At 33.4% G+C, this 25179-nt stretch overlaps 1 protein-coding gene across 1 annotated transcript; it reads right to left on the reverse strand.

Annotated features, from left to right (window-relative positions):
- Positions 1–378: 378 nt before the first annotated feature.
- LOC139864989 (nucleobase-ascorbate transporter 12) lies at positions 379–6277 on the reverse strand. The gene is made up of 10 exons (XM_071853536.1): positions 5521–6277; positions 5293–5390; positions 5024–5194; positions 3667–3767; positions 3156–3291; positions 2970–3020; positions 2589–2876; positions 2268–2502; positions 1274–1560; positions 379–859 (listed from the first exon to the last, which is right to left on the reverse strand). Exons 1-10 carry the CDS (start codon positions 6035–6037, stop codon positions 638–640), a joined length of 2106 nt encoding a protein of 701 aa, XP_071709637.1. The 5' UTR covers positions 6038–6277; the 3' UTR covers positions 379–637.
- Positions 6278–25179: the final 18902 nt, after the last annotated feature.

Here is a 25179-nt window from a genome sequence, read left to right on the forward strand (position 1 = left end):
TTTTGTAACTTAACTAGATTGTCAAATCTACAACAACAACAGTACCCAATACCACTTGAGTGGTGTATGGGGGAGGTGCGATGTAGACAATCCTTCCCTTATCCGAGAATAAAAAAAAAAAAACAAGTCATTTCTCCACCCAGAAAAGTAGAGAAAGTCATTCCTCTCTTTAGATTGTCAAATCTGTTTTAATTAAATTCGTTTTTCGCCAAAATAGGGTTTACAACCCAAGCACACAAATTATACACTTTAAATCCTATTAACTTTGCTAGCAGAACTCATTAACAACATTTGTACACTCTGTAAACCCTATTAAGATTGTACCTCAATCCCCATCTCCAACCAACAATATACCATTAATTAAACGACGCGCAAATAAAGAAAAATTCGGTTCAATTTAAACAAGAATTTCCAATTACAAATTACATACAAAAGCATCTGATTGTAGTTTTAACATTACAACACATATTCTCTCTTCAATGTACAAAATCCACCTGTTTCATCATGCTTCACTACCTTTGCAAGCTGCTCCATTTAAAACTACAATCCGTGGCATCCGTTTTACATAATTAATGACCATAACCAGCCATTCTCTTTTCATAACAAAACTTCAACGATGCAGCGTTTAATTTAACCTCTAGAGCCCGACCCATCTCACCCATCTGAACATTTTTCCAACTCTAAACGGTAACCCATAATCTTTAACAACAGCAGGCTCCCTTCGAGCTGCATCTGGTTCAGACCACACGTATACCCCTCGTTCTTGCTTACTCCCAGGTACTGTATTGTCCAATACTACCGCCACTAGAAACGCTATCACCATGTGGAACGACATCAATGTGTTCATAACATAATTCAACTATAGTCATCATCAAAATAAACATTCTGTTAGAAACTAACTATTACATACCATTCGTGCACCCATAAATACTAATATGCCCCTGTGAACAGTAACCTTCACAATTTTTTACACAGGGGTATTTTAGTAATTTTTCATTTTCCTTTTTTTTAAATGTATTTGTTTATTTATTTTAATTTTGTTTGTTTGCTTGTGTAATGGGGCCCCACACACCCCTCATTATAGAAATATCTGAAGGTCAAGAAATGATATATAGAGAACATATATATACGACATACCCCTCCGTATAAAAATGTATTTGTTTAATTATTTTGATATTGTTCGCTTGCTTGTGTAATGGGGCCCACACACACCTAGTTATAGAAATATATGAAGGACAAGAAATGATATAGAGAATATATATATACGGCGTACCCCTCCGTATTGTGAGCGGAACGGACCGTGAGAAGCAACAATGTACGGTTGGAAGTAAATTGGGACGGGGGAGTTGGAATTTGGGGAGAGACCGTATTGCTGAAAGTAGGATGGAACAGAAAGGGAGAAAAACAACGAAAGCCCGATGATGATTATGTTCCGGGAGCTTCCGGCCTCGCTGTAACGTAGATTTGATAAGCCCAATGCTGCAAGCATGGCCCACATAATACAGAGTAAGCCTGCAACCATTACTTGAGGGATCGAGGCTATAAACCCTCCTACTTTACCTGTCAGTAAATGTAAAGAGAAATCAGAGAGTAAAACACTAAACTTTTTTTTTATCAAATTAAGATAAAACCAGTTTATAACCCGCTGAATAACTGATTATTTATTATTTGATATTAAGCATAAAAAAGTAGTTTTATTTGAGTTACCGTTGAAATCTCAAGATAATGGTTGGAATTCAAATCAGTCGATAGTTGAAATAAAATAACATAGACAAATATGACATCATCATCCAAATACATGGTTGAAATTTAAAATTGTGAACTAATCTAAAGGTTGAAACTCAATGTTTTAAAAAATGATAAGACATAATTATGGCTTTCTTTTTATATGTATAAGAAATAAGAAATAAGAAATAAGAATAAGAATATAAGAATAAGAAATTAATAAATAAAATAATAATATATAATAAATAATAGTAAAATAGTACTCCTACATAATAATAAATAAATAATACTCCGTAAATAATAATAATAGATACTCCGTATATAAATAGATATAAAAAGAAAGTAGTTAGATTTTATACATAGATCACTCAAGAAGTAGAAATATTACACGAAACCACCTCAAATATCAACACAACAGGCCACCCAGATAGATAATTTGGTGAGTGGTGACTGAAATGCGATGTTGACATTTGGCAGCTTATGAATACAATATCCTTAATATATAAGATACCGGGTGGTCAATTTAAAAAAATGAGACATACCAATTAGGGATAATATAATCAAAACACAGGCTCCCAACTCAACTGCTTTGCGACTCCCCATCTTTGTTACAGCAATTGTGTGCACGTTTTCAGTTAAAGTAGTTGAACCGGTCCCGGTTCCCCACAAGCCAGCCAAGATGCTGCACAAACCCTCAAGACCAATCCCGCGGCTCACAACCCCTGGTGTGGGTGGCCTAGATGCAACCAACAAAGACGATGCATGATATGAACCAACCTACCAAAACAAAAACAAAAAATTATAAATTCAATATTCAACAACTCATTTAATAACCTAATAGGCCACGTAGACTTGCAACTTACTGAGTCAACAGAAGAGATAACAGATACCATACACATTACAAGGGCCATTTTCCAGTTAAAAACGGGTGTACCCCATTGTAACGGGTATGGAAATCTAAACCACGGGGAAGAATTCAGGGCATGGGAAGTATCGGCTCGACAACTTTTCATCCTCGCAACATGACGTCTGCAATGGTCCGATAGCATATTTGAGGTCGGTATATTTACGTCACAGCCATCGTACTTGTAAGCCCCTGCTTCGGTCAGAAGGAACGACATAGCCCATGTAATTGCTAGACCTAACGGTACCTGGGGACACATATTGTAGATACGTTAGATTTGCTACTTGAACCGAAGTAGTGATATATAACATAAAAGAAAAGGAACATTAGGTTTACTTACAGCGTAAATTAGAAATATCCGGTGTCCCAAAACAGATATCTTGCGGAGATACTGAAACACACATAGTAGACTGTGTTATAAAACAAGTGAGGTGAACTACAGAATAGTGTAAAATATTTGAAGGTTTTACAACTCTTAATCAACAACTTTTTGGACGGTACACTAAGTAGAAAAAGGATCACTTACTAGAGAAAACATGATAACCAACAAAATCTGCACCATGCCGATTTCAAGACATGCACCCATTTGTGGGAAACCGTAACTGTAGAATGAAAGTCCAACAGCAGCAATAGTTGGGGACACTACCACTGGGTTAATCAACCTGAAATGGCATATGATACAAATCGTGGTTAACTTTGTTGCACATCATTAGTTATATTTATATTCCATTGGGTGTGCTAAAGCTAGTAAATAAAATTTAAAGCTCACAATCATGTAATAACAAACAGACAAACCTTCACACCACCCATTCAAATGTACACGAAAACAAAAAATGGTACTCGAAGATCCTCATCAAAAGAAATGTAATAAATATTTTAAGTAATTTGTGAGTACATAAAATCTAGAAAATGATATAACTATTAATATTTCAATTTAAATCTATCGTACGCGAGTAACCATCAAGACAATCATACATTATTGAACCTCAATGTGATTAAAAGGAAGAATCAACCAAATGAGGAGACGTGATACGTACCTCAAGAGCAGTGTCATCAGTCCACTGTATCCAAGGAATGCTTGAAAAGCTGATGCAATTATTATAGCCCCTTGTAGCTCCTTCATTATATGCTTAAAATTCTGTAATGTAAGGGAAGTAAAAGTTCACGCGTGTCATTTATTAATGGACAAATAAAGGCATTTGAATAGGAAAGGTAGCAAGGAATGCAACCTTTCACAATATTTATGGCATGGTTAATCCGTAAGGAGTGCAACAAAGTAATATTTATCAAAAGGTGTGTGGCCTATCCTTATTGATGTCAAATGTGACCCACAACTAAGAGATTGTGGGTTTAATCCCCAATAGGGACAAGCATGTGAGACAATCTAGTATAAATATGTCAGCGGCAGACGATAACACTACTAAACCATGTCTATTTACTCATGAGATGGAGATGTGGTACTTAGGAGAAATTGGTATATTATTACTTCTTTTTTGTTCCTCATCTCCCAATAACCAATTTGGTCAGAGTTTAATGAATTTTTTTTTTTTTTAACGTTAGTGTGCTATAAACATCCATAAAGATTAAAGGAATAGCGACAGCAGCTTAAAATATAACTAATCTAAAGATACTTTATTACAAATATATATACAAATTACACAATTGGACAAGAATATAGTACAAATGAAAATCAAATTCTTCTCATAGTTGTCACGTTGGGCGTGCCTAGGACGAGGAGGGGCTATAAACACTTCTCTCACTTTATGGGGCTTCCCATTGATGAATACATCTTTAAGGTGAAGCTTGAATTTAGATGTAATAGTCAAGTAATGTATGGACCACTCCCAACCTTTTTCTCTTTGAGCTCGTAATGTTATTCTTATCTTCTCAATTTACTTTAAATAACAAGTATTAACGTGCACTGACAATTTTGAGGTATATATTAGAAAAAATGAAATGACTTGAGAATTATACAACATAAAGCCAACTTGTTGATAATATATTGATACTTAAATGTTTAGTTGGTGTTCCGCTTTCTTAGCCTACTAATAGCCTCAACCTATACAACTTTTTAGCCTCGTGTTTGCTTTAAGGAGTACAGTCCTAGTCTTAGTAATCATTCTCAAAGAATTAAATTGAAACTAAGCAAAGTAAATAAAAAATCGAGATTATTTTTTTAAACAGTAGATATATGGAGCTTAGTTTATGCTCCATGAATAGCAACATATGTGTATAAGTTTAGCTGAGACAGTTTTAGAATCAGATTCACATAGCATACCCTGTATAAGCCTCTTTAATAATGAATAATCACATAGTTTACCAACAAAGTATAACAATAACAAAATACATTAAATGGAAGCTTGAGACAAATTGAATCAAAAAAGTAAAGCTTACATTTCCATTCAATCCAATGAACTCCGGGGACTTTATAATCGCAAGTGCAGGAGCAAGAAACACAAAAGACGGACCTTGTATGAGTGGCAACCTTGATCCAAAATTAGCTTGTAACAATGTAGTCATACCCGAAACAAAAAGCACAGTGGACACCACCATTGAAGTATCCTCCTACACCAACTAATCCTCATCAGACCAACTCAGTATATCAAAATCATTCACATTATTACAAATATAAGTTAACCTTCAATAAGGGTTCATTCACTTACATGGTCACCACCCATTGCTGGAACTATCACAAGCGGAATTAAAACCAAAGAACCTAACATAGATATATAATGCTGCAATCCATAGAAACCAATAGGAACTGATAACAACCACAATAATTACACAAGTTAACACTGCAATAATATAATCAGTCAATACAGTCAACATAGTATAATTTAGAAATATTTAAATATATTAGCGTCATATAAAAATAATACAGTAATAATTACCAAGACCAGGAGTGTCTCTAAGCTCATATTTCATATGCAAATTACGTGATGGAAATTCATCATCAACCATTTGTGGCAAAGCATTTTCCACATCACCGTTTCTAACCACTCTTTGAGTCGGCCGAGGCGCGGCTGGAGCGGCTGCAGCACCATTTGTAGCTACAGGCTTAGGCGGTAGCCGAGCAGAAGCAACTTCTGTCTCCTTCTTCGCAGACTGATCCTTATCCGATTGCACCTGCACCTGAGCGTTCGCCGGCTGCGGTTGTGGTGGCGGAGGCGTAGCCGTACCGTTCACCGCCGCTGTGGTGGTCGGACGGACGCGAGAGGCTTCGAGATCACCCGGAGACCTAGTAATTTGACCGGAATCACTGGCATTGGTTTCGCCGGAAAACCTAGGGCGAAAACCTGTACGTTTGGCCCAGGAAGAAGGAGGCATTGCAGGTGAATCGGTGGAGTTTTGACCCGGAGGCCATGGACCGGGTGTCGGACGCTTGGTCGGGTCGGAATTCTGTGCCATTCGAGCTTAATTGTTGTTAATTCATAGTTTTAGTAGTAGATCTGAAATTAGGGTTTTGAAGAAATAAAAATGAGAGAAGGTTTTAGGAGTGAAGTGAATTAACGAGTGATAATAGCGCAAATTGTTGTTGATGTTGTCATTCATGAAATTGAAGATCCCAATCGCATGGAAGTGGATGTAGATATAAAGATTTGTATGTATTTATGTGTTTGTAAGTGAGCGAAGTACAGTGTGTGATAGTGTTTTAGGGAGATATAGATATAGATATAGATATAGCTGTACGTATATATACATATATATACATACAGCTAATATAGCAAGTGATTACGGAGAGAAGAAAACGGTGTGGGCCGTGAATGAGTGTAGGGGGAAAACCGTGTTTTGCATATTGATCCTTGTATTATGATGTTAACTAATGTTCAACCTCTATATTTTAAATTGTTGCAGAATTCGCCCATGTGTTATGTGTTGCTAACGAATGTTTATACTAGGGATGAGATCGGTTTTGGAACCATACTGGAACTATTTAGTACCGGTACTGAAAATAGGTAAAATGGAGAACCGAAACCGTAGCGAATTACAATACGGTACTGGTTTCGGTACCGGTACGGAGCGGTATTTTTCGATTTTTTACTCATTTGGTATCGAAATTTTTTCATAAATGCAACTATAATGTTATTATTGTCTTTTAATTGGTATTGTAATTGTAATTGTAATAGAGGTCGCAAAATTGTTAGTTGGAACTTGTGGCTTCAAAAGCCGTTGTAAATTTTGTACGTTTCTCTCCCTAGCGTCTTGCTAGGGGTGTTTCTAATAAAATTATGTTGTTCGAAAAAAAATATAACGTTATTATTATTAGTTTATCATATTTGAGTTTATAAAGAATAATTTACATATACAATGAGTTTGCAAGTATGTTACTATCGTCAAGATATATGTCCCACTTGTGCATATACATTGAGTTTGCTAGTGAGTTTGACTCAAACTTATATAATCAATTAATATATGTAAGCTGTAAATTTTCATTAGTATAGTAGTTTATCTAGTTAATGATGATATGGTTCATCAATGAATACACGTTGCTATAATATAAAGTGTAGATTATTCGTTAAAGAACAGTGATATATAAATAAGATGAAGATGAATATGCGACAAACAAATTTAAGATAAACGAAAAAATTTGCTTAAATAAAATTGCATACATGAACAATCTAAAAAAAATAGAAAAAATTCATGAAAAATTCGTCTAAATAAAGTTTAACAAAAAATTCAACTAAGCTTTGAAGGTCGCCTTCTGTTTTTCCTTTTTGTTTTGTTTCTTGATCGCCTCTTTCATCTCTATATAATAAAAAGACACAAATTTTATTAATTGGTCATTATTTATCACACAAACATATATAAATATACTTTTTAGAAACAATATAAATAAAACATAATATTTTACCAATTGTGACGTCATCATCTTTCAATATATCAATCACTTCATCTTAAAATATAGGAGTACTTGATTGTTTTATCCAATCTTTAGTGCAAATCAAAGTTTCCACTATTTTGGGTTGACAACCTTGTTCTATACGGGTCAAGTACACGACCATCTGTACTAAATGCCGACTCGGATGCCACAGTGGATGACACTGTTTTATATAAATAATTACATTCAGTAGTAAAACGAGCTAAAGATTCAAACACACAATATTGTGTAATCGATCACACTTACCTGAGTTGTGTTATAACTAGGGTTTGATGATAATGATGATAAACCATGATGATGGATAAACCTTGAAGTAAGAACCGATTGGGTTAGGGTTTAATTTGTTTGCAGCTAGAAATGTTCGTAGAGTTTTTTTTAATCGTTAAGATATATATTAATATATGTCGTGATCTTTTAAAAAAAACAAAAACAATGTATATAAGCTGTGTAATGTGGTAACTAGATGGAGGCTACGTAGATTATTTTTTTAATGTATGTATTAATATATATCGTGATCTTTTTTTTAATCGTTAAGATATATATCAACTTCATGTGAAAAACGCTTTTCTCCATGGCATTTTAAATGAAACGGTTTCATGATTCTCACCGTCCGGGTCACATATGTCTTCTCAAGAGATCTCTCTACGGTTTGAAACAAGCTCCACGAGCTTGGTACCAAAGGTTTTTCAATTTTGTATCTACCATTGGCTTTGTGTACAGTAAATGTGATCAATCCCTTTTCGTGTATCACAAAGGTAATGACGTTGCGTATTTGCTTCTTTATGTCGATGAGATCATATTGACAAACTCTTCTTCTAATCTACGCAACTATCTTATGGGATTATTGGCTAAAGAATTTGCTATGAAGGATTTGGGTCAACTAAGTTTTTTCCTCAGTATTTCGGTTGCCCGAAACTCCACGGGTTTGTGATCGGTCATTGTTTGACGCGATCGTTTGTACTTAAACATGATAAAAGTGATTACATTTTAGTGAAAAACAAGGTACTTTGATGAAATTTCGTGTATTGTAGCTGTGAAAAGAAGTTAGTACAAAAAGGTACGAAAAATGGAGTTTGAAGTCAAGTTGTGGAAAAAGTTAGAAAAAACATAAAAGTATCAGCATTTTAACACTGGAGTAATTTACGCCACATCAGAGTAAATAATGCCAGCTTTTTATGCCAGACAAGTTTCAAAATCTAGAAAAAGACATTTTTGGGCGTACAATTACGCCAAGTTTTTACGCCAGTACAAATATGGGCGTAATTTACGCCAGATGCCGGATTTTGTGAATTTTTGCTTTGGGAACAAGTTATTCATTCCCTATATAAGGGAAACCCTTAGCCACGAATTGAGGACCTTTTTCTTCAGATTTTAAGCCCCAAACATCAACCCTAACACCAAAATCATCAAGGTTTCAAGGATCGAAGGCGAGTTCATCATGGTTCATCAACAATCCATCATGTTCTTCATCATCATCATCATGCTCGGCTAAGTTCCTTTCTTTATTCCTTCCAATGAACATTTAATGTATTGTTTATTCATTCAAGTATGTGTGTGGTTTGTAATTTTACTATGATAAAGTTCGTTGATTAATAATTTTGTAAATTGTTCAAGTGATTATTTAATGCAAGTTTGTTGATTTTGATTATTGCAAGACGTATTATTGTGATTTAACAATTGTGCTTGATCCACTTAGTGTTAATTTAGATTAGGGATGAAGACAAATGTTTAGGTTACATAATCGTGCCCAAGATAATTGTTTTAACTAATTTAAGAACTCATGTCTATGTTGTAGTGACCCGAACTTTTCCATGATTATATATTAAATGAAAACTATATTTGCATGATTAAATGTTTCCAACATGTCAAGCAATCATGAAATGTCCCGTTCTTATTGATTAAAAACGTTCCATATTAATTGATTTCGTTGCGAGGTTTTGACCTCTATATGAGACGTTTTTCAAAGACTGCATTCATTTTTAAACAAACCATAACCTTTATTTCATCAATAAAGGTTTAAAAAGCTTTACGTAGATTATCAAATAATGATAATCTAAAATATCCTGTTTACACACGACCATTACATAATGGTTTACAATACAAATATGTTACAACAAAATAAGTTTCTTGAATGCAGTTTTTACACAATATCATACAAGCATGGACTCCAAATCTTGTCCTTATTTAAGTATGCGACAGCGGAAGCTCTTAATAATCACCTGAGAATAAACATGCTTAAAACGTCAACAAAAATGTTGGTGAGTTATAGGTTTAACCTATATATATCAAATCGTAACAATAGACCACAAGATTTCATATTTCAATACACATCCCATACATAGAGATAAAAATCATTCATATGGTGAACACCTGGTAACCGACAATAACAAGATGCATATATAAGAATATCCCCATCATTCCGGGACACCCTTCGGATATGATATAAATTTCGAAGTACTAAAGCATCCGGTACTTTGGATGGGGTTTGTTAGGCCCAATAGATCTATCTTTAGGATTCGCGTCAATTAGGGTGTCTGTTCCCTAATTCTTAGATTACCAGACTTAATAAAAAGGGGCATATTCGATTTCGATAATTCAACCATAGAATGTAGTTTCACGTACTTGTGTCTATTTTGTAAATCATTTATAAAACCTGCATGTATTCTCATCCCAAAAATATTAGATTTTAAAAGTGGGACTATAACTCACTTTCACAGATTTTTACTTCGTCGGGAAGTAAGACTTGGCCACTGGTTGATTCACGAACCTATAACAATATATACATATATATCAAAGTATGTTCAAAATATATTTACAACACTTTTAATATATTTTGATGTTTTAAGTTTATTAAGTCAGCTGTCCTCGTTAGTAACCTACAACTAGTTGTCCACAGTTAGATGTACAGAAATAAATCGATAAATATTATCTTGAATCAATCCACGACCCAGTGTATACGTATCTCAGTATTGATCACAACTCAAACTATATATATTTTGGAATCAACCTCAACCCTGTATAGCTAACTCCAACATTCACATATAGAGTGTCTATGGTTGTTCCGAAATATATATAGATGTGTCGACATGATAGGTCGAAACATTGTATACGTGTCTATGGTATCTCAAGATTACATAATATATAATACAAGTTGATTAAGTTATGGTTGGAATAGATTTGTTACCAATTTTCACGTAGCTAAAATGAGAAAGATTATCCAATCTTGTTTTACCCATAACTTCTTCATTTTAAATCCGTTTTGAGTGAATCAAATTGCTATGGTTTCATATTGAACTCTATTTTATGAATCTAAACAAAAACAGTATAGGTTTCTAGTCGGAAAAATAAGTTACAAGTCGTTTTTGTAAAGGTAGTCATTTCAGTCGAAAGAACGACGTCTAGATGACCATTTTAGAAAACATACTTCCACTTTGAGTTTAACCATAATTTTTGGATATAGTTTCATGTTCATAATAAAAATCATTTTCTCAGAATAACAACTTTTAAATCAAAGTTTATCATAGTTTTTAATTAACTAACCCAAAACAGCCCGCGGTGTTACTACGACGGCGTAAATCCGGTTTTACGGTGTTTTTCGTGTTTCCAGGTTTTAAATCATTAAGTTAGCATATCATATAGATATAGAACATGTGTTTAGTTGATTTTAAAAGTCAAGTTAGAAGGATTAACTTTTGTTTGCGAACAAGTTTAGAATTAACTAAACTATGTTCTAGTGATTACAAGTTTAAACCTTCGAATAAGATAGCTTTATATGTATGAATCGAATGATGTTATGAACATCATTACTACCTTAAGTTCCTTGGATGAACCTACTGGAAAAGAGAAAAATGGATCTAGCTTCAATGGATCCTTGGATGGCTCAAAGTTCTTGAAGCAAAATCATGACACGAAAACAAGTTCAAGTAAGATCATCACTTGAAATAAGATTGTTATAGTTATAGAAATTGAACCAAAGTTTGAATATGATTATTACCTTGTATTAGAATGATAACCTACTGTAAGAAACAAAGATTTCTTGAGGTTGGATGATCACCTTACAAGATTGGAAGTGAGCTAGCAAACTTGAAAGTATTCTTGATTTTATGAAACTAGAACTTTTGGAATTTATGAAGAACACTTAGAACTTGAAGATAGAACTTGAGAGAGTTCAATTAGATGAAGAAAATTGAAGAATGAAAGTGTTTGTAGGTGTTTTTGGTCGTTGGTGTATGGATTAGATATAAAGGATATGTAATTTTGTTTTCATGTAAATAAGTCATGAATGATTACTCATATTTTTGTAATCTTATGAGATATTTCATGCTAGTTGCCAAATGATGGTTCCCACATGTGTTAGGTGACTCACATGGGCTGCTAAGAGCTGATCATTGGAGTGTATATACCAATAGTACATACATCTAAAAGCTGTGTATTGTACGAGTACGAATACGGGTGCATACGAGTAGAATTGTTGATGAAACTGAACGAGAATGTAATTGTAAGCATTTTTGTTAAGTAGAAGTATTTTGATAAGTGTATTGAAGTCTTTCAAAAGTGTATAAATACATATTAAAACACTACATGTATATACATTTTAACTGAGTCGTTAAGTCATCGTTAGTCGTTACATGTAAGTGTTGTTTTGAAACCTTTAGGTTAACGATCTTGTTAAATGTTGTTAACCCAATGTTTATAATATCAAAAGAGATTTTAAATTATTATATTATCATGATATTATGATGTACGAATATCTCTTAATATGATATATATACATTAAATGTCGTTACAACGATAAACGTTACATATATGTCTCGTTTCAAAATCATTAAGTTAGTAGTCTTGTTTTTACATATGTAGTTCATTGTTAATATAATTAATGATATGTTTACTTATCATAATATCATGTTAACTATATATATAACCATATATATGTCATCATATAGTTTTTTACAAGTTTTAACGTTCGTGAATCACCGGTCAACTTGGGTGGTCAATTGTCTATATGAAACCTATTTCAATTAATCAAGTCTTAACAAGTTTGATTGCTTAACATGTTGGAAACATTTAATCATGTAAACATCAATCTCAATTAATATATATAAACATGGAAAAGTTCGGGTCACTACAAATCAAACTTGTTAAGACTTGATTATTTGAAATGAGTTTCATGTAGACAATTGACCACCCAAGTTGACCGGCGATTCACGAACGTTAAAACTTGTAAAAACGACATGATGATATATATATATGGACATATATATGGTTAACATGAGATTATGATAAGTAAGTATCTCACTAAGTATACTAACAATGTGTGATATACATAAAAAAAAATGAGAATATTGAATTATGAAGCTCGAAACGATATACATAACGATTATCGTTATAACAACGTCTTACTAAATACATATGTATTGTATTAAGATATTGATATACTATATTTAACATGATAAAATGATAATTAAGTATATCATTGAGTGTATTAACAATGAACTATACAAGTAAGATGAGACTACTAACTTAAGGATTTCGAAACAATATATATATGTAACGATTATCGTTGTAATAGTATTTTAACATATATATATGATGTTAAGATATATTCATACACCATGTTATCATGTTAACATAACAATTTAACATCTCATTTAAGTATAATAACAATGAATTAATTACATTTAACAAGATCGTTAACTTAAAGGTTTCAAAACAACACTTACATGTAACGACTAACGATGAATTAACGACTCAGTTAAAATGTATATACATGTAGTATATTTAGATGTATTAGAACACTTTTGAAAGACTTCAAGACACATATCAAAGTACTTCTACTTAACAAAAATGCTTACAATTACATACTCATTCATTTTCATCAACAATTCTACTCATATGCAACCGTGTTCGTACTCGTACAATACCCAGCTCCTAGATATACACACTATTGGTATATACACATAAAAATCTGCTCCTTAGCAGCCTTAAATGATTAACAAACATGTGGAACCAATCATTTGTCAACTAGCATGAATTATTTAGCAAGAAAATAAACTTAAGAATCTTTTCTTTCTTTATAATGAGTAAAAACGTTTTTATGATTTCACCTCATTTTTCCATTCCATTTTCCCATACTTACACTCCAAATTCTCTCTCAAAATACTCCTAACATCATACTTGATCATCTCCAAGCATTTTCACCATCTTTTATCTTCAATTACAAGCTTTAATCATCATAAAAACAACCATTCAAGAACACTTCAATAAATCTTTCAAACTTGCTAGATTACTTCCAAGCTTTCAAATCCATTCCAAGTAATCATCCAAGATCAAGAAACTTTTGTTAATCTTAGTAGGTTTTCATTCTAAATCAAAGGTAAGAATCATATTCAAGCTTTGGTTCAATTTCTATAAACATAACTATCTTAATTCAAGTAGTAATCTTACTTGAACTTGTTTTCGTGTCATGATTCTACTTCAAGAACTTCCAAGCCATCGAAGATCCTTTGAAGCTCAAGTTTATTTTTCATCATTTCCAGTAGTTTTACCTACTACACTTGAGGTAGTAATGATGTTCATAACATCATTCGATTTATATATATATAACTATCTTATTCGAAGATTTGAACATGTAATCACTAGAACATAGTTTAGTTAATTCTAAACTTATTCGCAAACAAAGTTAATCCTTCTAACTTGAATTTTAAAATCAACTAAACACATGTTATATATCTATATGATATGATAACTTAATGATTTAAAACCTGGAAACACGAAAAATACCGTAAAACCGGACATACGCCGTCGTAGTGAAACCGGGGGCTGTTTTGGGTTAGAAAAATAAAAACTATCTTAATCTTTGAATTGGAAGTTTGTTTTCTGAAAAAATAATATTTCATATGAATATGATACTATATCCAAAAATCATGGTTAAACACAAAGTTGAAGTATGTTTTTCAAAATGGTCATCAAGATGTCGTTTTTTCGACGGAAATAACTACCTCTTTAAAAAATGACTTGTAACCTGTATTTCCGACTATAAACTTATATTTTTTCTATTTAGTTTCATAAATTTCAGTTCATTATGAAACCATAGCAACTTGAATCACTCAAAATAGATTTGAAATGAAGAAATGACGGGTAAAACAAAATTGGATAAATTTGCTAGTTTTAGCTACAAAAATTTTGTAACAAATCTAGACTAACCATAACTTAACTAACTTATATTGTATTATACGTGTATTCTAACATATATTATGTAATCTTGAGATACCATAGACACGTATACAATGTTTTGACATATCATATCGACCCATCTATATATATTATTTGGAACAACCATAGACACTCTATATGCAGTAATGCTTGAGTTAGCTATACAGGGTTGAGGTTGATTCCAAAATAATATATATACTTTGAGTTGTGATCTAGCCTGAGACTTGTATACACTGGGTCGTGGATTGATTCGACATAATATATATTGATTTATTTATGTACATCTAACTGTGGACAACTAGTTGTAGATTACTAACGTTGGACCGCTAACTTAATAAACTTAAATCATTAAAACGTAATAAAAAATGTTGTGAATATATTTCGATCATACTTTGATATATATGTATATATTTGTTATAGGTTCGTGAATGGATCCGTGGCCAAGTCTTAAATTTTCGACGAAGTAAAAATCTGTGAAAGTGAGTTATAGTCCCACTTTTAAAAATCTATTATTTTTGGGATGAGAATACTTATAAATGTTTTACAAAATAGACACAAGTAATCGAAAATACTTTCTATATTGGATTATCGAACCGAATATGCCCCTTTTTAGCTTGGTAGCCTAAGAATTAGGGAAATGGCCCCTAATTGACGCGAATCCTAAAGATAGATCTATTTGGCCTAACAAGCCTCATCCGAGTTACGGATGCTTTAGTACTTCGATTTATCATATCTGATGAGAGTCCCGGAATGATGGGGATATTCTATATGCATCTTCTTAAGGTCGGTTACCAGGTGTTCAACATATGAATGAATTTTATCTCTGTGCAGTTTGCGAAATGCCTGATATGAGATGTATATTTATGGAAAAAAAATGAAATCTTGTGGTCTATTGTTACAATTTGATAAATATATAGGTTAAACCTATAACTCACCAACATTTTTGTTGATGTTTTAAGCATATTTATTCTCAGGTGATTATTAAGAGTTTCCGCTGTTGCATGCTAATGTATGGACAAGAGTTGGAGTCAGCATGCTTGTATAATATTGTTTAAAAACAGCATTCAAAGACTTAAGTTGATGTGTAATATTATTGTAAACCATTATATAATAGTCATGTGAAAACGTTATATTTTAGATTATCATTATTTGATAATCGTCGTAATATTTTTAAACCTTTATTGATAAAATAAAGGTTATGGTTTGTTTTAAAATCGAATGCAGTCTTTGAAAAACGTCCCATATAGAGGTCAAAACCTCGCAACGAAATCAATTAATATGGAACGTTTATAATCGATATGAACGGGACATTTCATATGTGATTTAGATAATAAATTGATAAGCACACATGTTTGTTTGAATGAATGATACCTAATTGGCATTTGAAAGGGATAAAACTTTTTATCTATTGATCAAAACACATCACTTTTAATTACTAGTTTCATTCCCGTTGCTTAAACTTCATAAAGTTTAAGTCATTTTCATTAAAAGACTTTTAATTAGTTTTAATTGTAAAATTAACTCTAAGAATTGCTTGCTTTTGACCACAATCTCCTTTGGAACGAATCCTACTTACCCTAGCTAAGCTAGAGTATTTAGATCATTTTGACGGGTACTTCGACACCTATCAAATTTTGGCGCCGCTGCCAGAGAGGTGTGCGCTTGTTTGCAAGCTCTTAATTGTAATTTGTTTTCTTTTAAATTTTGAAAAAGCCATAAAAATTATAAAACCTAAAAAAATTTAAAAATATTTTCTCAGTGTTTTTATGACCCGAAATAGCAAGGATGAGTAGGCATTTTTCGAGCAATTGAGTAAGGGTTCAAAAACCCAAGCTTTGGTTGCTAGGAAAACTCACAATCCTTCCCATGTTAACCACGTTTCTAACTCGGGAGGTTCGACTAGGAATTTACAAAAGGAATTAGATGAGATAAAATTGTTGTTTCTCATGTTTAACAACCCGAACTAGGGTGGTAGTTTTAATTCTGTGCAGGTTCAAGAAGTGTGTTCACTATGCAGGGATGCTTCACATTATGTAAATGGATGTAAGCAATGGAATCCACCAATGATGGAAGAGCAAGTGAACGAGGTTCAAGGGCAAAAATATGATCCATATTCCAACACCTACAACCAAGGATAGAGAAATTATCCAAACTTTAGTTGGGACAACAACAACACATTGAATGCACCAAACCAACACCAAAAGCATTACCCGAACCAAAACAACAACCAATACAAAAGGCAAAACCAAAACCAAAACCATAACTATCAGAACCAAAACTTGTCTCAAAATAATCAACAAAGTCAATCCTCAAGCACGGATGCTAGGATGGAGTCATTCATGGAAGAGATGAAGAAGACTTTGGAAATTCAAAATAAGTCAATTGCGGCATTGTAAGCAAATTGGTTAAGTAGCAGAGGAAAAGGCAACACGAGAATCGGTTACAATTCCGAGTTATACATTGCTTAACCCGAATCATGAATCATAAGGAAGAGGAGATGAAGTGAACATGGTGGGCACTTTAAGAAATGGAAAGGCATATGATAACAAGGTAAAAATGCACAGGAAATCAGAAATCAAGTATGGTCCAGGTAAGTCTCCTATTTTACATGATTTGAGTAATAATGTTAATGAAGTTCCGGTGGATTTTGAGGTTGAGTTAAATGTTGAAAAATCGGTAGTTGAAAAGTTTGAGGAAACGGATATGGAGACTAATACTATTCCATTCCCCAAGGCTTTGGAGTCCCCGAACCAATTCCCTTATGGGAAAAAGGGACCAAAAATAGATGATATGTGGGAAACATTTAAACAAGTAAAAATCAATATTCCACTTATTGATGCGATCAAACAAATTCCAGCATATGCTAAGTTTTTAAAAGATTTGTGTGTTCAAAAACAGAAACTCAATGCATTATTGCCCAAAAAGGTCAAATTAACTGAAAAAGTGAGTGCTGTTATTTCTGGCTCACTTCCACCGAAGTTTAAAGACCCGGGGACACATTTAATTTCTGTTATGGTTGGAAATGTAAATATTAAAAAGGCTTTGTTGGACTTAGGGGCTAGTATTAACATACTTCCATCGAGTCTTATTGAACGGTACGAGTTGGGAACTTGAAAACATACTGATATTCCCATCCAACTTGCGGACCGATCAATAAGAACTCCAAGAGGTAGGTTAGAAAACGTGATTGTGAAAGTCGAAATTTTTTATTACCCTGTTTATTTTATAGTTAAGGACATTGAGACTAACTTTAGGGAGACCCAACAGACGATCATTCTTGGTCGTTCATTTTTAACCACAATTGATACTCTTATCAATTGTAGAACCGGGGTTATGGACATTTCTTTTGGTAATAAGAGATCACAGATTAATATTTTTAATTCATTACATACACCGGATGTCCAGGATTGTTTTTTGTTGGATACTAACCATGAACAGGTTCAAAAGTATGCACTGGATGTGAAAGAGAAAGATGAGGTAAGGAAATCTGGTGAAAAGGGTATGACGAGTGAATTCATGGAATCTCAAATAAGAACTAATGAAAAAATTTTGATGAATCAACAAGAGTCGATACAAAATCTTGAGCGGGAATTGAAAATTTTGAGTTAAGTTCTTGAAATCAAGTTGAGTTCATCTATTAGCACCACTTATTTGTTACAGATGAAAGAAACTGTGATGGCAGTGTCCACATTTATTGAGAAAGATGATAAGATGGAACATTTGGTAACTCCGAAGATGATTGAGCCTTACCGACCACCATCCATGAGAAAATCAAATGAGCATGTATCTAGTGGTAACAAAATGGAGAATATGTGTGCTGGGAATGTGTCTGATGATACACTTGAAAATTTTGAAGAATGCAGTGGAAAAGTAGTCAAAGTAATGGGGGAACGTAGAAAAACTTGTTGAAAGGTTTGGAGGTCACAAGATAAAAATGAATAAGAATGTGAAGGTGAATTCTCAAGTTGATTATGAAGTGTCTTCCAATTTCGAGGATCTTGAAGGGCCTAAGTGTGGGGGAGATAGTGTAAACCCGCCACATAGTTTTTAAGGCATGATAGTGAGTGTAAGGAATATGTGGATGACTCGGTGATTCATCGGTCCATGAGGAAATTACATAGACGGGTTCATGATGTTAGGATTAGAGGAGACGAAAGTTTGAGTAACCGTCTTGTGTGTAACTTGTCTCCTAAAGAAAAAAGATAAATTATTTGAGTTAATGCATGTCGCCAAGGAAGATGATGCATGGTTGGAGTCTAAGTTGAGAAAAGTTAGAGTTAATGAAGATTCTCACAAAGCGAGAGAAGGATGAATCTTCTACAGTCCCGGGATTAGCTGAAGTAGAGAACGAGTCGTGTGCACGACTCGGAAATAAAAACTGCACGAACTATGTGTAGAGTTTGTAAGTCTCCTTTATTTTATTTTTATTTCTATTTTATTTATTTATTTATATGAACTTTGTGGGTATGTTCACTGCAAGCCCTCACGAGACAAAACTCGTCCATCCGAGAGAATCGGGTGGTTTAAAGGCTTGTTGCACATGCTAAGTGCAATCGTGTTCTCTACGAAAGTGGGCTAGTTAGATTTTATATTTTCTTATTGTTTTTGTTTTGTAAGAATAAAGTTTGATGGAAGGAAACATGTTTATGTGATGAAATCTGAGAAGTTCGTGTGCTTAATACGGTTGTTATGGAAATTGATTTTATCCCCGGGTAATATTGTTCTTTTTCTTCTTCTCTTTGTTTAATTTCCTCACTTTTGTCTAAAATTATTTTAACATGCATACGAGGACGTAACATGACTTAAGTGTGGGTGGGGGGGGGGAAGGAAATTTGCACATTTGGCTTAGCTTAAAAATGATTGTTGTTCAAAGGTTTTATGGAATAAATGTTTTTTAATTGCCTAGGTGGTCAAATTTTTAATTTTAAGGCTATAATTGAGATGTTGACTCATGAGAGTACCCATAGTGATTAAGAATTAACTTGTTATTTTTGGACTTGGCCGATGAGGAATGATAGTGTTCGACAATTTATCAAATGCATTTGACCTTATTGACCTCGACCGATAGACTTTAAGAATATGAATGCTCATGGAAGAAAGAAAAAAAAATGATGAAAATAAGATTCCGTGGTTGTACTTTAGGTAACATGTATGATAAAGAAACACTTTAGGATTTTTTTTTTAAACCATTTTTATTTTACACCATTTTGAAACCAATCCACCCAGGTCGTTAGTACACAATTGTGTACTAGAATCAATTAGTTACCATTAGCAGCATGAGTCTTTAGAATGAAAACCAAAGAAAAACCAACTTCCCATTCCTACCCTTATTTTTGGTTATTAATGTCGAATTTAATCTTACTTTATCTTGTTTAGACGTAGTAACATTAGGTGACAACGCAAAGTGCTGAGACATAATTAGTTTAAATTAGAAATGCAATTATAACTGGCTATCATATTATAGTGTTTGTGGCTTTTTGATTAGTTTGACTCAGAGTGGTTTCCTAGGTTCCACATTGGATTCCACGATTTACTCACTAGTATGAAGGTGCATAATAATGATGATTGTGACCAATGCAACACTTGTAGAGTTTACTCTTCCCTAGGCAAAGGTCGAAATGAAGTACTTTATATCACAAGTTATGACAATGATATTTACCACACCCGACACCCATAATCTACATCCTATATATCTATATATCATTGTCAACATCATCACAAATTCACCGTTACATCAAAAATGTTTCAAATATGTTATATCTTGTGTGCTATCATGTAAGAAGAAAAGGAGGGAGTTGAAAGAGACGAATTTGAAAAGAAAAAAAAAAGTATGCCAAAAATTGTGAAACGAGTGCCCTAAAAAGCATGGACCACTGAGGCATAGGAAAAAAATTGATGAAAAAAGAGAGTAGAAGAAGAGTATGCCAAAAATTGTGAAATGAGTGCCTTATAAAGCATGGACCACTGAGGCATAAAATTCGTTCTCATTGAAATGTAAAATCAAAATCAAAGTGAAGACTTCTCATGACCTCACAAATATATCCATACCTTTCATGTGATGCCTTGCATAAATGGGCAATGTAACCAACATCTGTTTCACCAAGCTTGTGATATAGAGTATTTCTAATTAGACTTAGGGGGTTCATTGGTGTCGGGACTTAAAACCTATGCACTTAGTACTAGTGTAGACAAGGGCATGAGTTTGGTTAGTTGGAAAGTTAAGGAGGACAAAAACACAAACATATGTACGATTCTAGTTATGATTAACATTCTGATTTAAGTTTAATTTATCTTTGTACGAATAAGGGTCACGTTAAATCTTCAAACTTTATAAAGTTTGATTGGTTCGACATTCGTAACCATTTTACACCAATTTTTATCCGAGTCATGACCAACCCGATAAACCCAACCAGATGTAATTTAACCCATTTTGTGTTTCTTTTGACATGCTACCTAGATACATTTATATTTATTGTTAAAAGATTAAGTATGGATCATGAAAAAGTTGTGATGGATATTTGTTTAACTTGGTTCTAAGTGTTGATTTGGGAAATGATTGAGGCTTATCATGTTATGCATAGCGTTGAAATTAGTAAGTTAAGGAAATGTGCTATGAGAAACATTTTGTGGTTTGATGTAGTTGATGTGGAAAAATTGTTTGAGGTATTGAGTGATTGACCCGAGTTGCATTTACATCTCAATTAATAGTTAAAATTGTTTTGCAAAAATTTGTTTGAATGATAAAAAGAAGATCACCTGGGTGTTGTTGTCTTACAGTTAAAAACATATTTGCTTGAGGAGAAGCAAAAGCCAAGTGTGTGTGTGTGGTGGGGGGGGGGTTTGATCGGTCATTGTTTGACGCGATCGTTCGTACTCAAAAACATGATAAAAGTGATTACATTTAAGTGAAAAACAAGGAACTTTGATGAAATTTCATGTATTGTAGGTGTGAAAAGAAGTTAGTACAAAAAGGTGCGAAAAATGGCGTTTCAAGTCAAGTTGTGGAAAAAGTTAGAAAAAACAGAAAAGTATCAGCATTTTAACACTGGAGTAATTTATGCCACATCAGAGTAAATTACGCCAGCTTTTTACGCCAGGCAAGTTTCAAAATCAGGAAAAAGGCATTTTTGGGCGTACAATTACGCCAAGTTTTTTTGCCAGTACAAATATGGGTGTAATATACGCCAGTCCGGCGTAAATTATGCCAATGCAATTTTACTGATGCCGGATTTTGAGAGATTTTTGCTTTGGGAACAAGTTATTCATTCCCTATATAAGGGAAACCCTTAGCCACAAATTGGGGACCTTTTTCTCCAGTTTTTAAGCCCCAAACATCAACCCTAACACCAAAATCATCAAGGTTTCAAGGATCGAAGGCGAGTTCATCATGGTTCATCAACAATCCATCATGTTCTTCATCATCATCATCATGCTCGGCTAAGTTCCTTTCTTTATTCCTTCCAATGAACATTTAGTGTATTGTTTATTCATTCAAGTATGTGTGTGATTTGTAATTTTACAGTGATAAAGTTCGTTGATTAATAATTTTTTAAATTGTTCAAGTGATTATTTAATGCAAGTTTGTTGATTTTGATAATTGCAAGACGTATTATTGTGATTTAACAATTGTGCTTGATCCACTTAGTGTTAATTTAGATTAGGGATGAAGACAAGTGTTTAGGTTACATAATCGTGTCCAAGATAATTGTTTTAACAAATTTAAGAATTCATGTCTATGTGATTTAGATAATAACTTGATAAGCACACATGTTTGTTTGAATGAATGGTACCTAATTGGGATTTGGAAGGGATAAAGCTTTTTACCTATTGATCACAACACATCACTTTTAATTACTAGTTTCATTCCCGTTGCTTAAACTTCATAAAGTTTAAGTCATTTTCGTTAAAAGTCTTTTAATTAGTTTTAATTTAGTTTTAATTGCAAAATCAACTCTAAGAATTGCTTGATTTTGACCACAATCTCCCTTGGAACGAATCCTACTTACCCTAGCTAAGCTAGAGTATTTAGATCATTTTTGACGGGTACTTCGACACCCATCAGTTTGTTTCTTGATCAAACGGCTTACGCAAGAGATTTAATTCAGCGTGCGTATTTTGTTCAATGCAATCCCATGAGCACACATGTCGACACACTTGGTAAACAAAGTGCATCTATATATACACCTTAATTTAATCCTGCATACTATCGTAATTTGGTCGGTGCCTTACAATACTTATCTTTTACACGACCCGACATCTCTTATGTCGTGCAACAAGTTTGTCTATACATGCACTCACCTCATGATGCGAACATGTTAGCTCTGAAACTAATCATTTGTTACATCAAAGGCATGTTATCTCTTGGCTTACACATTTCTAAATGTGCGTCTTCGTCTCTAATATCGTATACGATGCCGATTGGGCGGGTTGCCCCAACACCCGCCATTCTACTTTCGAATACTATTTTTATTCAGGTGATAATTTGACATCTTGGTCTTCTAAACGACAGACATTCGCTTCTAGAACAATTATAAATTACGGCTCAAACTTCAAGTACTTTACTATAAACTTACAAAATATAATATGCAATAGCTTTCAGCTTATAACTTTCAAAAGTAGCTAATGTTTCAGCTGGTTCGACCACAAACATGCCCATGAAAGAAACGAGGGAGGTTATTTATATTTTTTTGGTAATGCTAAATAGTAATTACCTTATATACTAAATCCCACTCCTTGTTTGGTCGTACCCTCAACCCCAAAACTGAAGGTATTTCGTATGCCCGAGAGACATATTAAATTAATGTGGCTAGTATGTTTTGATCCAAGTCGGGTCATACCCAATAACAAGCTTACCGACACCTTATTCGTATTTAATCTTAGCGATTGATTCATTGATTATAATACACGACACTTGAATTATAAGAAAAATGGTTTTCTTAAATCGCTTGATATGTATATAAATTATGGAATAATTTATCGCGGATTTAATTATTTAATTGGTAAAATAATTAATTATGTTATGTTACATTTTATAAAATGGGTTTTATAAATAAAGTGTACATAACAAATAATATGAAAGTTTATAAAATATGTTTTTTTATAAAAACTATTTTATAAAGTGGGAGTGGCATTGGGAGTGCAAGTTTGCATCCCCTAGACACATTTAATTGGTTAGTTGGTGTGGTTACTTCCCACTTCCATATGCATATGAACCTAGACTTGTTTTTGGGGACATACACATGCAAATACACATATCAAGAGTTGCAAAACTCTCTCTTTCTCCTTGTTCTTTGGCTGGCCAAAATATTTCTAGCAAGAAAAGGGTTCTTGAGTTTTTTTTAAGGTGATTTTTTCAAGTGTAAAATCCTAACCAAATCAAGAGTGTGTTGGTGCACAAGCTTGGGGTTTCACTACTTGAGACTTTATCATTTTGGAGTTGCATTCATCATCATCTTCATCACCCACCTCCTAACTTGGAGAAGGTATAATCTCTTAACTCACTTGTAGTTTGTAAGCATATTTCACAACTTGATCCGATTTGGGATTTGACTTTAATTGGTTAAAGAATAACATGTTTGTAATCGGTTTACACGCTTTCGCAAAGTTTATTTCTTAAATGGGTTTAAGTATTTTGAAACATGTTAAATCCCAACAATGGTATCTAGAGCCGAGGTTGTTGGAATTGATCGGTTCATAAATACCGATCGTATTTGATATTAAGAGATGGATTTTACGCGTGCATTTGAATTTTAAAAAGTTATTTTATAAGGTTTTCATGATGGGCAACAAGTCAAGACGAAACGCGAAAATGGGGGTTAAAATAAGAAAAAGATGCGAAAAATGGAACCCAGCTACAAATTGCAGCTGGTGGGCGCATGTAGGCGCCTGGCCTGGGTCACAAATCTTCTCAGGTGGAATTTGGGCATAAGGAGGCGCCCGAAATTGGCGCCCGGGTGTAATTTGCGCCCGGGGATAAAATTTGAGGCCAAATTTGAGGGATTTCATGCTTGGGGGTTACCCTACTTCACCCATATATAAGGTAAACCCTAGGCTACGAAAATTACACCTTTTCTATCAGTTTTAAGAGCATCAAACACACAAAAACACACCATCAATCATCATCAAATAAAGATTCAAGCTAGGTTTTAAGGAGTGTTCATCATGCAACTTCAAGAAGCAACCATGATCATCATCACCAACATGCTTGGCTAGTTTCTTTTACTTTATTCCTTCAATGAACAATTGATACATGTATTCTTTTCATTCAAAGTTATGTGGTTTGTAATGTTATAATACTTATGTCTTTTGAATTGTGATATTATAAACCAATTGTTTATTGATCAATGCAAGTATTATTGATTGTGATTATTGCAAGTTGAATTATAGTGATTTAACATTATGTTCTTAATCCAACTTAGTGTTAATTAGATTAAGGATAAAGACATAGTGTCTAGGTTGC

The sequence above is a fragment of the Rutidosis leptorrhynchoides genome, chromosome 8 (assembly GCF_046630445.1).
Source record: "Rutidosis leptorrhynchoides isolate AG116_Rl617_1_P2 chromosome 8, CSIRO_AGI_Rlap_v1, whole genome shotgun sequence".
NCBI lineage: Eukaryota > Viridiplantae > Streptophyta > Magnoliopsida > Asterales > Asteraceae > Rutidosis > Rutidosis leptorrhynchoides.

What these genes read in the sequence shown, in the direction of transcription:
- LOC139864989 (XM_071853536.1), bottom strand. Translation starts at nt 6,037, where the DNA reads ATGGCACAGAATTCCGACCCGACCAAGCGTCCGACACCCGGTCCATGG. An exon ending in TGGTTATCATGTTTTCTCTA is followed by an intron (nt 3,021 to 3,155) that starts GTAAGTGATCCT and finishes TGTGTGTTTCAG; the next exon opens with TATCTCCGCAAGATATCTGT. An exon ending in TTATCTCTTCTGTTGACTCA is followed by an intron (nt 2,503 to 2,588) that starts GTAAGTTGCAAG and finishes TTGTTTTGGTAG; the next exon opens with GTTGGTTCATATCATGCATC.